Source organism: Arabidopsis thaliana, chromosome 5, assembly GCF_000001735.4.
Source record: "Arabidopsis thaliana chromosome 5, partial sequence".
NCBI lineage: Eukaryota > Viridiplantae > Streptophyta > Magnoliopsida > Brassicales > Brassicaceae > Arabidopsis > Arabidopsis thaliana.
Genome location: NC_003076.8, coordinates 1,556,684 through 1,567,469, shown reverse-complemented (window position 1 = coordinate 1,567,469; position 10,786 = coordinate 1,556,684). Strand labels below are relative to the sequence as shown.

The window sequence follows — 10,786 nt, the reverse complement described above, 5'->3', positions numbered from 1 at the left end:
GTTTTTACCACTTTGATTTGATTCTAGGATTCTTGAAATGAAACACACATTGGTGGACCAATTTTAGCACTAAACCTAGAGTTAGATTTTATAGCCCAAAGCCTACTCATCGACAATAACTTCTATAGATAGAACTAGCATCGGCTATTTATCCAAACACAAACAGATACATCTTCTTCTTCATTTGTAGTAATTCCATCTCATTTCAAAAGTGAAATTTCTTACAAAAATAGTGAATTTTTTACAACTTCACGATAGCTAATTTTTTTTTGCGATTGATTGACAAAAAAAAAAAAAAAAAATTAGCTATCGTGAAGTTGTAAAAAAGAAAGAAAGAAGCTAATCAGGTTAAAACATTCGTATATGAGCATACACACGTATTGGTTAATGGGTCAGTTTGTCTTATAATTTAATTATGTGTGATAATGGAGGTAGTGGATCTTGCGTGAGAACTTGTGTGTATGTTTGTCTTGAACATCAGAAAGTGTTGAATTGGATGTTGCTAATATGTGGACCAAAGATCCCACCCAGATACTTCTTTTCCCTTAATATATGTAGACCATTCAATTTAAATCCAACTAATATTTTACACATTTTCGGTAACATTAAACTACGTTTTAATGTGACCCGACTATAGTAAATTAGTAGATTAATGGTGGAACAAATGCATTATGCTATAATCCTCATGATTTGTTAAGAATCTGATACCCCAACATATGTATGTTTATACAAAAAAATGATCAAATGTTTCTTTTATTAATAACTCGTTTTCTCAATAATTAATTTCTTTCTATACGAGAGTGGATTTCATCTGGCTTGAAACCGAAATTCTTAATTAAGACCACTAATTGAGAATTCGTTATACATCAATTTTAATATCTACTCACCAATATATTCTGCATTATTAGTTGTCTTTTTGGCCTTGTCCTTTACGTTTGTCCCTGTTACTAAATTATACAAATCCAACAAGATTATATGCCATAGTATTTTCTCTCTCAAATTATCGAATTTATATAACAGCAAATCTAACCAAAGATTTATTGGACCGACCATCTCATCATATCATCCCTCTTTCTCTCTATTACTAGCCTATTTCCTACTCTTATAGTACAACTTATTTCCTTATGTGTAAAACCCAAAGAAGAACTTGTATAAAGAAACAGATCATAAAGGATTTGAGCTTTGATTTTTCTCCATGGATTTATCAAGTCTTTGAGTTTCAGACTGGAAACTAAGCCTCGGAGTAAAAGAGAGAACAAAAGCACTCTTGTGCTTATCATAGCATGAAGAAACTTGACTCTTTCATCTCAGTCTCTTTCGTAGTCCGATTCGAACAGAAACTGGAGCAATAAGAAAAAGAAGAAGAAGAACCTTGAAGGTGAGTTAAAAAAAAAAGAAGATTTGTGCATCTGTTTCTGAAACGTTTACAGATGGCTAGATTTTTACTTGCGACGCAAGCTACCCCGACTATTTCAGCTACTGATGCAAATCCTAGAACCTTAGGAGACTCTGTCAGCAACAACAAGAATATAGCTAGCATGGATACACACATGGTGATCATACTAGCCGCTCTTCTATGCGCCTTGATCTGTGCTCTTGGCATCAATTCGGTCTTGCGCTGTGTCTTACGCTGCACGAGAAGGTTCACTCCCAACGAAGATCCAGTTGACACCAATGCAAACGTAGCAAAGGGGATCAAGAAACGGGCGTTGAAGGTTATTCCGGTTGATTCATACAGTCCTGAGCTTAAGATGAAAGCCACGGAGTGTTTGATCTGTTTAGGAGATTTTGTTGAAGGAGAGACAGTTAGGGTTTTGCCCAAATGTAACCATGGCTTCCACGTCAAGTGCATCGACACTTGGTTGCTGTCACATTCCTCTTGCCCCACTTGCAGACAATCACTCCTCGAACATCAGACTCCAGCAAATGGTTCCCGGCGGGGTGATGACGTGGCAACGTAACAGAGCTTCATGAGGTCACTTTCAATGTTGAGTGTTTGCTTCACCTAAGTAGGTTTTCTTCTTTCTGGTTTGGTATATATATTTTTGTTTTGTTTGTAAATTACTGTTTACAATGACTGAAGTTTTATCCACGATTACTTATATAATCTTTCTACTCTTCTACGTTATTTCCTTTTTTTTTTTTGCTTGGGAAGTCCAGAGCAAAATCGAACCTTAGGTTCGGATAAACCAACGGCTAGTCAGATGCTTCGGTTAACAACGACTAGTTACTTTTTGAACTAAAATCGCATCGATTGTTCCTCTGTAGTTTGCTGCTCCGTATCTGCTTAGTACAACAAAAGCAAAGTCACACTACATCACAAACCAATGACCAATCCCAAATCTTCTGTTTCACAAAACGATCCATTGCAAGTGACTTCAATAGAATTCAACAAAGTTGGTTCAATCAGCCAAGATTCATACACTAAGCTCAACAAAATCTATTCTGTGTCCTTCCAATGTTGAATCCAAACGAGCAAAGCTGATTTAAATTGAGATTAAGGAATTACCATATTGTTCGGCCATATCAAACTCCAAAGTAAAAGTTTGATGATACAAAAGCAGGAACTTGACAAGAGGAAAAAAAAAAATACTACATAAAACACACACACATACAAATTTTTATGTAAGGGGCCATGGTTCTTAGGTTAAAACTGCGGAGATTGAATCAGCGATGGAGACAATAGTCGACGGTGAGACTCCACGACTTCCGGACAAATACCATCTCTGCATCATTCCCACCACATTCGCATTCTCCACCTTCAGTTTCTCCTCTTCTTTACCTTCCGTCTCAAACCCGATCTTCCACCAATCAATAAAGAATTATTTTAGGACATTGATTGTTTTGTACGCTAGCAATAAGAAACTAAAACATCTACTCTTTCAAACAAATTCTCATTAGTATAAGTTATACTGTATAACGCAAAAAACAGAGTTCCTCTGTTCCACAAGAATTTGATGCTTATGTTTATGGATAACTAAACATACTTTCTTTCTAAAAATATATGAAAGTTGATATTTTCTTACCTCGCAAATGCCATCTTTGGCTGAGAAATGGTAAGTGATAACGGAGTTAGCTTTGAAGTACTTGGACTGGAAAAAGCCAACGACCTTCTCGAGCTCAGTTTCTTCTTCTTCCTCGTACTTATCCTCCTCAGCCAAACGATCTCTCACCGTATTCTCTAGCTGCACTCCGTACTGAGCTCCTTTTATCTCCTTTATCACCACCACTCTTATAACCTTCTCCATCTCCGCTGAAAAATGTATAATAGTAAGCAGAGGAACCGGTTCAATTTCGTTGGACACGTACTTAACCAGATTAATTAAGTAAACCGGAGTTTAACCAGTTGAATCAAAGTAAACCAAAATAAGAAGCCAAACCAAATAATGTATTTATTGAACCACGTAGTCTCCATCTAAACCAGAGAACCCTAATTCAAATTTTGATTTGAAAACATGGACTAATTAAGATTACCGGAGGCAAGGGCGTCGAAGAAGTCATCATCGCCGGCGAGTTCTTTTCCGGTTTTGCCTTTCCAGTTATCAAGATGTGTTTTAACATCTGAAGGATCTAAGTAAACTCCGATCGCAGTGAACTTCACTTGAAGAAAGTGGATCTCAATGTCTGTGATCCCTATAACAAGAATATGAACAATCCATATAAAATTATTGTTACCTGCGATTTTGTTATGTATCGCATTATAAGGTATCAGACATTAAGAAAGCAAAAAAGAAATAAAAACCTTGGCCCAGAAGAGAGAGTGGCTTGGAAGTGATGATCTGTGGAGGAAAAGGAACCTCGTGAACCATGACCATCTCTGTTCCCACTGTTTGATAAACAAGAACACACAAATCTTAGGAAAAAAACAAAGCATTGAAAAAAAGACAATGAGAATAATTGAAACTTGTTAGAACTGAAAATCTTACTTTAGTGGATAAACTTGTAATAAAAAAGAATGCAAAGAGTGTAAGACTTACTTTCTAATTTATATTATTTTGAATCTGAGAGTGAAGAAATTTATAAATGGCTTGGTGTACTATTTTACGATCTTAGAGAAACAATATCGAAATTGTAAATGTGAATATCTCTCTCTATATAATAAGCCAGGGACTGGTGGTAGGTAACATAATTTTGCTAACGTTCAAAGCTTGTGATCTAAAAGACGACGTATTCTTTTTATGAATTCAATTTTTTTGCTACCAAAGCTTGTGATCTCAATTGTTTGTTAGCGACCCACCAGGAAGCCACGTGTTTGGATCAAGCACTCAGTCCACAACCACTCATTCTACCTAACAAATGAAGGTATAGAAGTATAATAATTAAAAGAGATAGAAGAAAGAATTGCTATGATACAGTAAAAAGAGATCAGATGTCAAATGTGAAACAAAGCGTACATAAATTAGATACAAAATTAGAAGCAGCCACATTTCTCCACAACGGCTCTTGAAATCAGTAACGTAAAGTAAACTGATGATGACAAAGACCCAAAAAAAAAAAAAAAAAAAAAAAAGAGAAATAAAGAGTGTCTTTAAAGCAGTAACGTATAAAAACCCTTTTTCGTCTTCTCTTCTATCTCGACCTCCCAAATCATGAAAGGATCAATTCATGACTCCGCTATTACGGGTTTAGAGGCTCAGCTTATGGCATCGAAGCGAGGACTAATCGAAGCCGTGAGTTTGGGGATCACTCATAAGTCATATCTCAATCTATTGCGATCATTATCACATTTTTGAACTGGTAAGTAAGTGTTACTGCTGCAAATCGAAACTGACTATTGAAAGCTATGCCCATCTTTCGACACATAAACTAAGAGCCAAGTGGGAACAAAGGATCGAAGAGACAACTGAAAGAGATTGGGTAATGTGTGCAAAGTGCCAAAAATTGGCTTCAGCAAGTCATGGTATAATCTCTATTCTCTAATCACAATCTCTAGCTTTTCTTAATTAGTCCTTATGTAATTTGATTATGTTTTAATTCGCCTCCTAATTAATTTCATGGTTGATGGATAGTCGTGGGTATTCCTTTTGCTACGCATGTCGAGCCGAATGGAAGCTGCTAGGATTAAATTTACAGAAGCTGAATCAATTTTTAAGTGGGCCAAATATTTACAGTTTTTATAAGCCCAAATCTCCATGTCCATATTGTTTTTAACGTGGCGCTACCTAAAAGGGGATAAAGATTTCATAAACAGCATTAACAATTTAACATCAACAAGATTTTAAAGGGATAAGGATTAAGGAATCGTAAGCAAATTTATCCTTAGAGATTAGATTTAGACGAATTTGGAAAAGTAAAAAGTTGGTAATTAAATAGAAATGTACTTAAAACACAACATGTAATACATTAGACATATGAGCTGTTGAAAAATCGTGGTTTTTCTAATGATGGCGCTACCTAAAAGGGACAAGGATTTCATAATGATGCATTACCAATTTAACATCCACAAGATTTATAAGGGATAAGGAATAATCAAAGAAAAAAACATGTCTTACATATGAGCTGTTGAAAAATCGTGGATTCATTTAACATTGTTTTCTTCAACATTTAAAGCACATTTATTTTCCATAGATTACACTTAAACAAAAGCATTTGTTTCATGGCTATAAATAGCTTATTCCTCATCATAGATAAGAAAAAACCTTTTCGAACTCAAATAATTTCTCCAAATTGAGATTTAAAAAAAAAAATGCTTGACTCCACCCCAATGCTCGCGTTTATTATAGGTTTGCTTCTTCTTGCATTAACTATGAAGCGTAAGGAGAAGAAGAAAACCATGTTAATTAGCCCTACGAGAAACCTCTCTCTCCCTCCCGGGCCGAAATCTTGGCCTTTAATCGGAAACCTACCGGAAATACTAGGGAGGAACAAACCGGTGTTCCGGTGGATACATTCTCTCATGAAAGAACTCAACACCGATATTGCATGTATCCGTCTTGCGAATACTCACGTGATCCCCGTGACATCCCCGAGAATTGCAAGAGAGATTCTGAAGAAGCAAGACTCCGTTTTCGCCACTAGACCGCTAACGATGGGCACGGAGTACTGCAGCCGCGGGTACTTGACCGTTGCGGTGGAGCCACAAGGAGAGCAGTGGAAGAAGATGAGGAGAGTGGTGGCATCTCACGTGACGAGCAAGAAGAGCTTCCAAATGATGCTACAAAAGAGAACCGAAGAGGCTGATAACTTAGTCCGGTACATCAATAACCGTAGTGTCAAAAACCGTGGTAATGCTTTTGTGGTTATTGATTTAAGGCTTGCGGTACGGCAATACAGTGGAAATGTAGCTCGGAAGATGATGTTTGGTATAAGGCATTTTGGTAAAGGAAGTGAAGATGGATCGGGACCAGGGTTGGAAGAGATTGAACATGTGGAATCTTTGTTTACGGTTTTAACCCATCTTTACGCCTTTGCATTGTCAGATTATGTCCCGTGGCTAAGGTTCTTGGACTTGGAAGGCCATGAGAAGGTTGTGAGTAACGCAATGAGAAATGTAAGTAAGTATAACGACCCTTTTGTTGATGAAAGACTCATGCAATGGCGAAATGGGAAGATGAAAGAACCTCAAGATTTTCTTGACATGTTTATAATAGCTAAAGACACTGACGGGAAGCCTACTCTGTCGGACGAAGAGATCAAAGCACAAGTGACGGTATGCATTATTATATATGGACATATATCTTTTTATAATCGGCTTATAGAACATGTTCATACGTAGAGTTTTTTTCTTTCTTATAACACGAAAGATTCGTCTTTTCATGGCCACTAGTGATCTAGCTCTTATAAAACATGTGGTCATGATGTCTACAATAGTACATCATTTGTCTATGAATGTAGTACTTAGTATTTGGTAAAACTGTAAAAACACTTCTTAACCTCAAAGTTCATGGTAGATTGTAGTGGGGTTTTTTAGGAAATTAAAGCTCTAAATATTTAATTTCAGTTTGGAATCCTTGCAATATATAGATGCATTTTCACAAGCAAAAGGTTTAAATTTATTTTAGAAGAATTTTTTTTTATCTGGTGACCTCTAACTTTATTGGTGGTTAATTATGTTGGATTATGAAGGAACTAATGTTGGCGACGGTTGATAATCCGTCTAACGCGGCAGAGTGGGGTATGGCGGAGATGATTAACGAGCCGAGCATCATGCAAAAAGCCGTGGAAGAGATTGATAGGGTAGTTGGAAAAGACCGTCTTGTCATTGAGTCTGATCTCCCAAATCTTAACTATGTGAAGGCTTGTGTGAAAGAAGCATTCCGGTTACACCCCGTGGCACCGTTCAACCTCCCTCACATGTCCACCACTGATACTGTGGTAGACGGTTATTTCATCCCCAAGGGAAGCCACGTATTGATTAGTCGTATGGGGATTGGGAGAAATCCTAGTGTGTGGGACAAGCCGCATAAGTTCGACCCTGAGAGACATTTGAGCACTAACACATGTGTGGATCTAAACGAGTCTGATCTGAATATAATATCGTTCAGTGCAGGACGAAGAGGTTGTATGGGTGTGGACATTGGGTCAGCCATGACGTACATGTTACTGGCTCGGTTGATTCAAGGATTCACGTGGTTACCAGTGCCTGGTAAGAATAAGATTGATATTTCAGAAAGCAAGAATGATCTTTTTATGGCAAAACCATTATACGCGGTTGCCACACCTCGTTTAGCTCCACATGTGTATCCAACCTAATGGAGAGCGTAAAGATTACTAGAAAAATGCATTAAACTGAAAACAAAAAGTGAAAGAAAAATGCACTATTAATTGTATGTCATGGTATGTTTCGTTTTTCTGATAATTTTGTAATGATATGTTAAATAGTTTTTCTAAAAAAGCTATTACGGATTGATATTATAGATGTAGTTCCGGAATTTTCAATTATAATCTTAATTTTTATATATTAAAAACATAGGATTGAAAAGTTATTAACCTCTATTTGCAATTTTAGTTGATTCGAAAGAGCAGAAATCAAATACACACGGGTAGTCTGGTAGGATAGTTTTGGGGTGGGCAAGGCAACGAAAAATTCAAGCAAAATGATGTCTTGTTGGATTTAAAACTTTCGTATTTGGTTTGTAAATAATTACATAAATAACTAGGAGGTTTATTGGTTTGTACATAATCCAGATAATTTGTAGTATTTTCAATAATTACGAGGTTTATTGTTAAGGATTTGAAAGGGCACAAGTCAAGTATACTCCTGATATAGCCTCGGGGTAGGTAATGCAATAGAAAGTTCAAGCAAAATAATGTATTGTTGGATTTAAAATGTTGTGTTATTTGTGTAATGACTCATAAATACTAGTTGAAATTTGATTATTTTTTTAATGATTTATAATTAGGTTTTTGTTTATATATAATATATATATTTTTCACATTGGGTTTTAACTTTTAACATGTTGAAATTTGAAAGTATTTTCAGTTCAAATTACGAAACTTAAAAATAATATAATCGTTACTGTTTTAAAATCCATGTTGTGCCTTTTGATGGTTTTATTTTCTACCAACTGATTTGTTTTCTATATTATTGCCTCTAGTGTTTTTTTCTTCTTTTTCTTTAGCTACCTTTGTTTGTTTTCTTCTTTTAAATATTTACCTCAGAAACTGAAAGTAGGCAAAATTTATTACAAACAATGTAAATTAAATGGAAAAATTAATAATAAATCTAAATTATTTGGCTTTATGCCTCTAAAATGTAAGGAGCTAGCGATCCTATAAACTAAATATCATAAATCCAACAAAATTCAATAAAATGTGGGTTTATTACGTTAATGGGATTGTTTGATTATCATTGAATTAAATTGTAGTATTATTTAAACAGGGTAGGTTTTATCTATTTTTGGTGCATGGAAAACCAAATTTCATAACTTTTTGAGTCATTGACGTATAATATGGAAAACTGACAATAAGATGAGTAGGAACAGATGATTCCACGTGGACAATAAGCTGACGTGGCAAACACGTGGTAAGCACGGAATCCACTTAATTAAGAAGACGAGTGTCGCGTGTTACACCGAGATCCCCACGTACCCAAACCATATTATCACGTGCCTATTGATTTCTATATCTCATGATGACCGTCCGATCCGGTCCTCTGAAGCATTGTCTTATAATCCTACGGCTTAAATCAAGCAACTCTCGACGGCAAAGCGTCTGTTCTAGATTATAAAAAACGCCGTTATATCGTTAAAGGTCTTTTAATCATTGACCTCGTTCCACTGTCAAGCTAAGTAATAATCCACTACGTGATTCTTATTGTGCAACCATGTTCTCTCCTCTAGTATACTCCGCTAACAACCAATTAAAAGTAAAAACATATACTTAATTACGGTGCAACAGGTGGTCTTAGCATGGATTGAGTTACATCAGAATATAACTCGTCAAACAGTTTCAGCATAAAGTGACGTCAGCATGTTTAAGAAACCTAGCGTTATATTAAGTCATCTTCTTACGTTACAGTTCTTCCTTCTCATCCGACCGCTAGATATATATTATCTCCGCCTTAATCCTCGCCGTTGTTTCATAACTTCTTGTTCGTAGAGACATTAAAGCGAATCTAGCGACGTTTTATTCTCCGGTTTTTGTGATTTAAGATTTTATTGGACGTGAAAATCTCATCACCGGGGTAAAATTAATGGCGTATGCAAAGATCGGTTACGGTGGAAGTTATCTAGTGCAACGCGGCATATTGGAGTATCCGTGTGGATCCGATCATAATGCGAGATTGATTTCATCGTCGTTTCCGATTAATCTAGGCGGTAATCGACGATCTAGCATCGGAACAATCTCGGCGTCGATAGGGGAGGCTGTGACTGAGATAGAGAAACAGAGAGGTGGAAGAAGAAGCGGAGGGAGAAGCAGAGGAGATCGTTGGGAGGTGGAAGCGGAGCGTGAGAAGCTAGACAGGTGGATGAAGGAATCGGTGACGGAGATCGTTAAGAATTTAAGTGAAGCGCCGTTGTTAGTCCATTTGTACACCGGAGATAAGGAGGAGGGAACGGTAGTTGTGATGAAAGCAGAGGAATGGGCGGCGGTGAAGGGGAGGTGGGAGAGAGGAGAGGCGGAGATGCCGGAAGGGATAGTGTTCGTGGAGCAGTTAGGAGCGGCGGAGGAGAGTTGTGGCTGTGGTTTTGACGGTGGAGACGGCACACGTGCGTGGGGGTTGGTGGTGCAAGGGAGAGGAGTTGAGTGTGGGCCGGTTTGTTATCTGCTTAAGACGACCCGTGTAGGGTCAGGGTCAGGATCCGGGTCGGGTTTGGGTATGCGGTGTACGCATTTCTGTTTAGCTAAGGTGTCGAGTTTTAGAGAGACTAGTGAATCTCAGCTTAGGAATTGTTGGCTTGTGGGAAATTGATAATGAAGCCTTTGTTTTATCATGTAAATAAATGTTAGTTTGACCAAATTTTGGTAAAATATTATTAAAAAATATAAACTTAATTTAGTAAAAAAATATCAAATATGTTATTATTATTATCAAAACCTTACTTTAGCAAAAGAAAATCAAATATGTTTTTTTTTGAAGTAACAAAATTAAATGGAGGTAGAATAACAAGTGTCTTAATGTATTAATTGTAGATTACAAATTTACAATGAATATTATTTTCCAAAATACACAATTGAATAACAAAAGATTTCACAATATTCATGCAATTAATACTTATAAATCTGTTACTTAAATTGAAAGTTCAAATGGCAAGAGGAGCCTTCTCGTAATATACGGTTTAAGTAGTTGGTTTATTAAAAAAGAAGTGAAAAAGGCCTTTACGAATTTGATACAAAAGATTCG

General features: G+C 36.5%; 5 protein-coding genes and 1 long non-coding RNA gene across 8 annotated transcripts, besides 1 other annotated feature; 4 read left to right on the top strand and 2 right to left on the bottom strand.

Moving 5' to 3' along the window:
- Nucleotides 1-1,078: 1,078 nt before the first annotated feature.
- AT5G05280 (RING/U-box superfamily protein) lies at nucleotides 1,079-2,023 on the top strand. The gene has a single exon (NM_120610.2). The coding sequence runs from the start codon at nucleotides 1,431-1,433 to the stop codon at nucleotides 1,959-1,961; it is 531 nt and encodes a 176-aa protein (NP_196147.1). The 5' UTR covers nucleotides 1,079-1,430; the 3' UTR covers nucleotides 1,962-2,023.
- Nucleotides 1,284-1,352: a sequence feature (AT5G05280.uORF1).
- On the bottom strand, nucleotides 1,303-1,507 carry AT5G05285 (uncharacterized protein; the record flags this gene model as incomplete). Its single annotated transcript, NM_001342807.1, has 2 exons — nucleotides 1,303-1,340; nucleotides 1,447-1,507. Coding segments are annotated over 2 exons (99 nt in total), but the record flags the coding sequence as incomplete, so codon positions are not given.
- Nucleotides 2,024-2,145: 122 nt separating the features above from the next.
- Nucleotides 2,146-4,184, bottom strand: CHIL (Chalcone-flavanone isomerase family protein). 2 transcript variants are annotated; one of them, NM_120609.3, is made up of 5 exons: nucleotides 3,978-4,184; nucleotides 3,743-3,826; nucleotides 3,475-3,633; nucleotides 3,027-3,253; nucleotides 2,146-2,801 (listed from the first exon to the last, which is right to left on the bottom strand). In NM_120609.3, coding segments are annotated over exons 1-5 (630 nt in total). In that variant the 5' UTR covers nucleotides 3,979-4,184; the 3' UTR covers nucleotides 2,146-2,642. The 2 variants fall into 2 exon arrangements, with proteins under 2 accessions (NP_568154.1, NP_850770.1); NM_180439.2 differs by having other exon boundaries at nucleotides 2,363-2,801; nucleotides 3,927-4,162.
- A 383-nt stretch (nucleotides 4,185-4,567) lies between these two features.
- AT5G01045 lies at nucleotides 4,568-5,027 on the top strand. Its single transcript, NR_142473.1, has 2 exons — nucleotides 4,568-4,670; nucleotides 4,814-5,027. It is a non-coding gene; the product is annotated as an other RNA (long non-coding RNA).
- Nucleotides 5,028-5,667: 640 nt separating this feature from the next.
- CYP79A2 (phenylalanine N-monooxygenase-like protein) lies at nucleotides 5,668-7,862 on the top strand. Of its 2 annotated transcripts, NM_001342806.1 has the most exons (3): nucleotides 5,676-6,494; nucleotides 6,591-6,649; nucleotides 7,066-7,862. In NM_001342806.1, exons 1-3 carry the CDS (start codon nucleotides 5,687-5,689, stop codon nucleotides 7,690-7,692), a joined length of 1,494 nt encoding a protein of 497 aa, NP_001318481.1. In that variant the 5' UTR covers nucleotides 5,676-5,686; the 3' UTR covers nucleotides 7,693-7,862. The 2 variants fall into 2 exon arrangements, with proteins under 2 accessions (NP_568153.2, NP_001318481.1); NM_120608.2 differs by having other exon boundaries at nucleotides 5,668-6,649; nucleotides 7,066-7,848.
- A 1,121-nt stretch (nucleotides 7,863-8,983) lies between these two features.
- AT5G05250 (uncharacterized protein) lies at nucleotides 8,984-10,483 on the top strand. Its single transcript, NM_120607.2, has one exon. It carries the CDS (start codon nucleotides 9,635-9,637, stop codon nucleotides 10,352-10,354), a length of 720 nt encoding a protein of 239 aa, NP_568152.1. The 5' UTR covers nucleotides 8,984-9,634; the 3' UTR covers nucleotides 10,355-10,483.
- The last annotated feature ends 303 nt before the right edge of the window (nucleotides 10,484-10,786 follow it).

Excerpts from the sequence above, each read along its gene's own strand:
- CHIL (NM_120609.3), bottom strand. Across the intron at positions 3,634-3,742 it reads ACTCTCTCTTCTGGGCCAAG|GGATCACAGACATTGAGATC; the intron begins GTTTTTATTTCT and ends TTCTTGTTATAG. Across the intron at positions 3,254-3,474 it reads CTTCGACGCCCTTGCCTCCG|CGGAGATGGAGAAGGTTATA; the intron begins GTAATCTTAATT and ends TACATTTTTCAG.
- AT5G05280 (NM_120610.2), top strand. The coding sequence starts at position 1,431 with ATGGCTAGATTTTTACTTGCGACGCAAGCTACCCCGACTATTTCAGCT.
- CYP79A2 (NM_120608.2), top strand. The coding sequence starts at position 5,687 with ATGCTTGACTCCACCCCAATGCTCGCGTTTATTATAGGTTTGCTTCTT. Across the intron at positions 6,650-7,065 it reads AGATCAAAGCACAAGTGACG|GAACTAATGTTGGCGACGGT; the intron begins GTATGCATTATT and ends TGGATTATGAAG.
- AT5G05250 (NM_120607.2), top strand. The coding sequence starts at position 9,635 with ATGGCGTATGCAAAGATCGGTTACGGTGGAAGTTATCTAGTGCAACGC.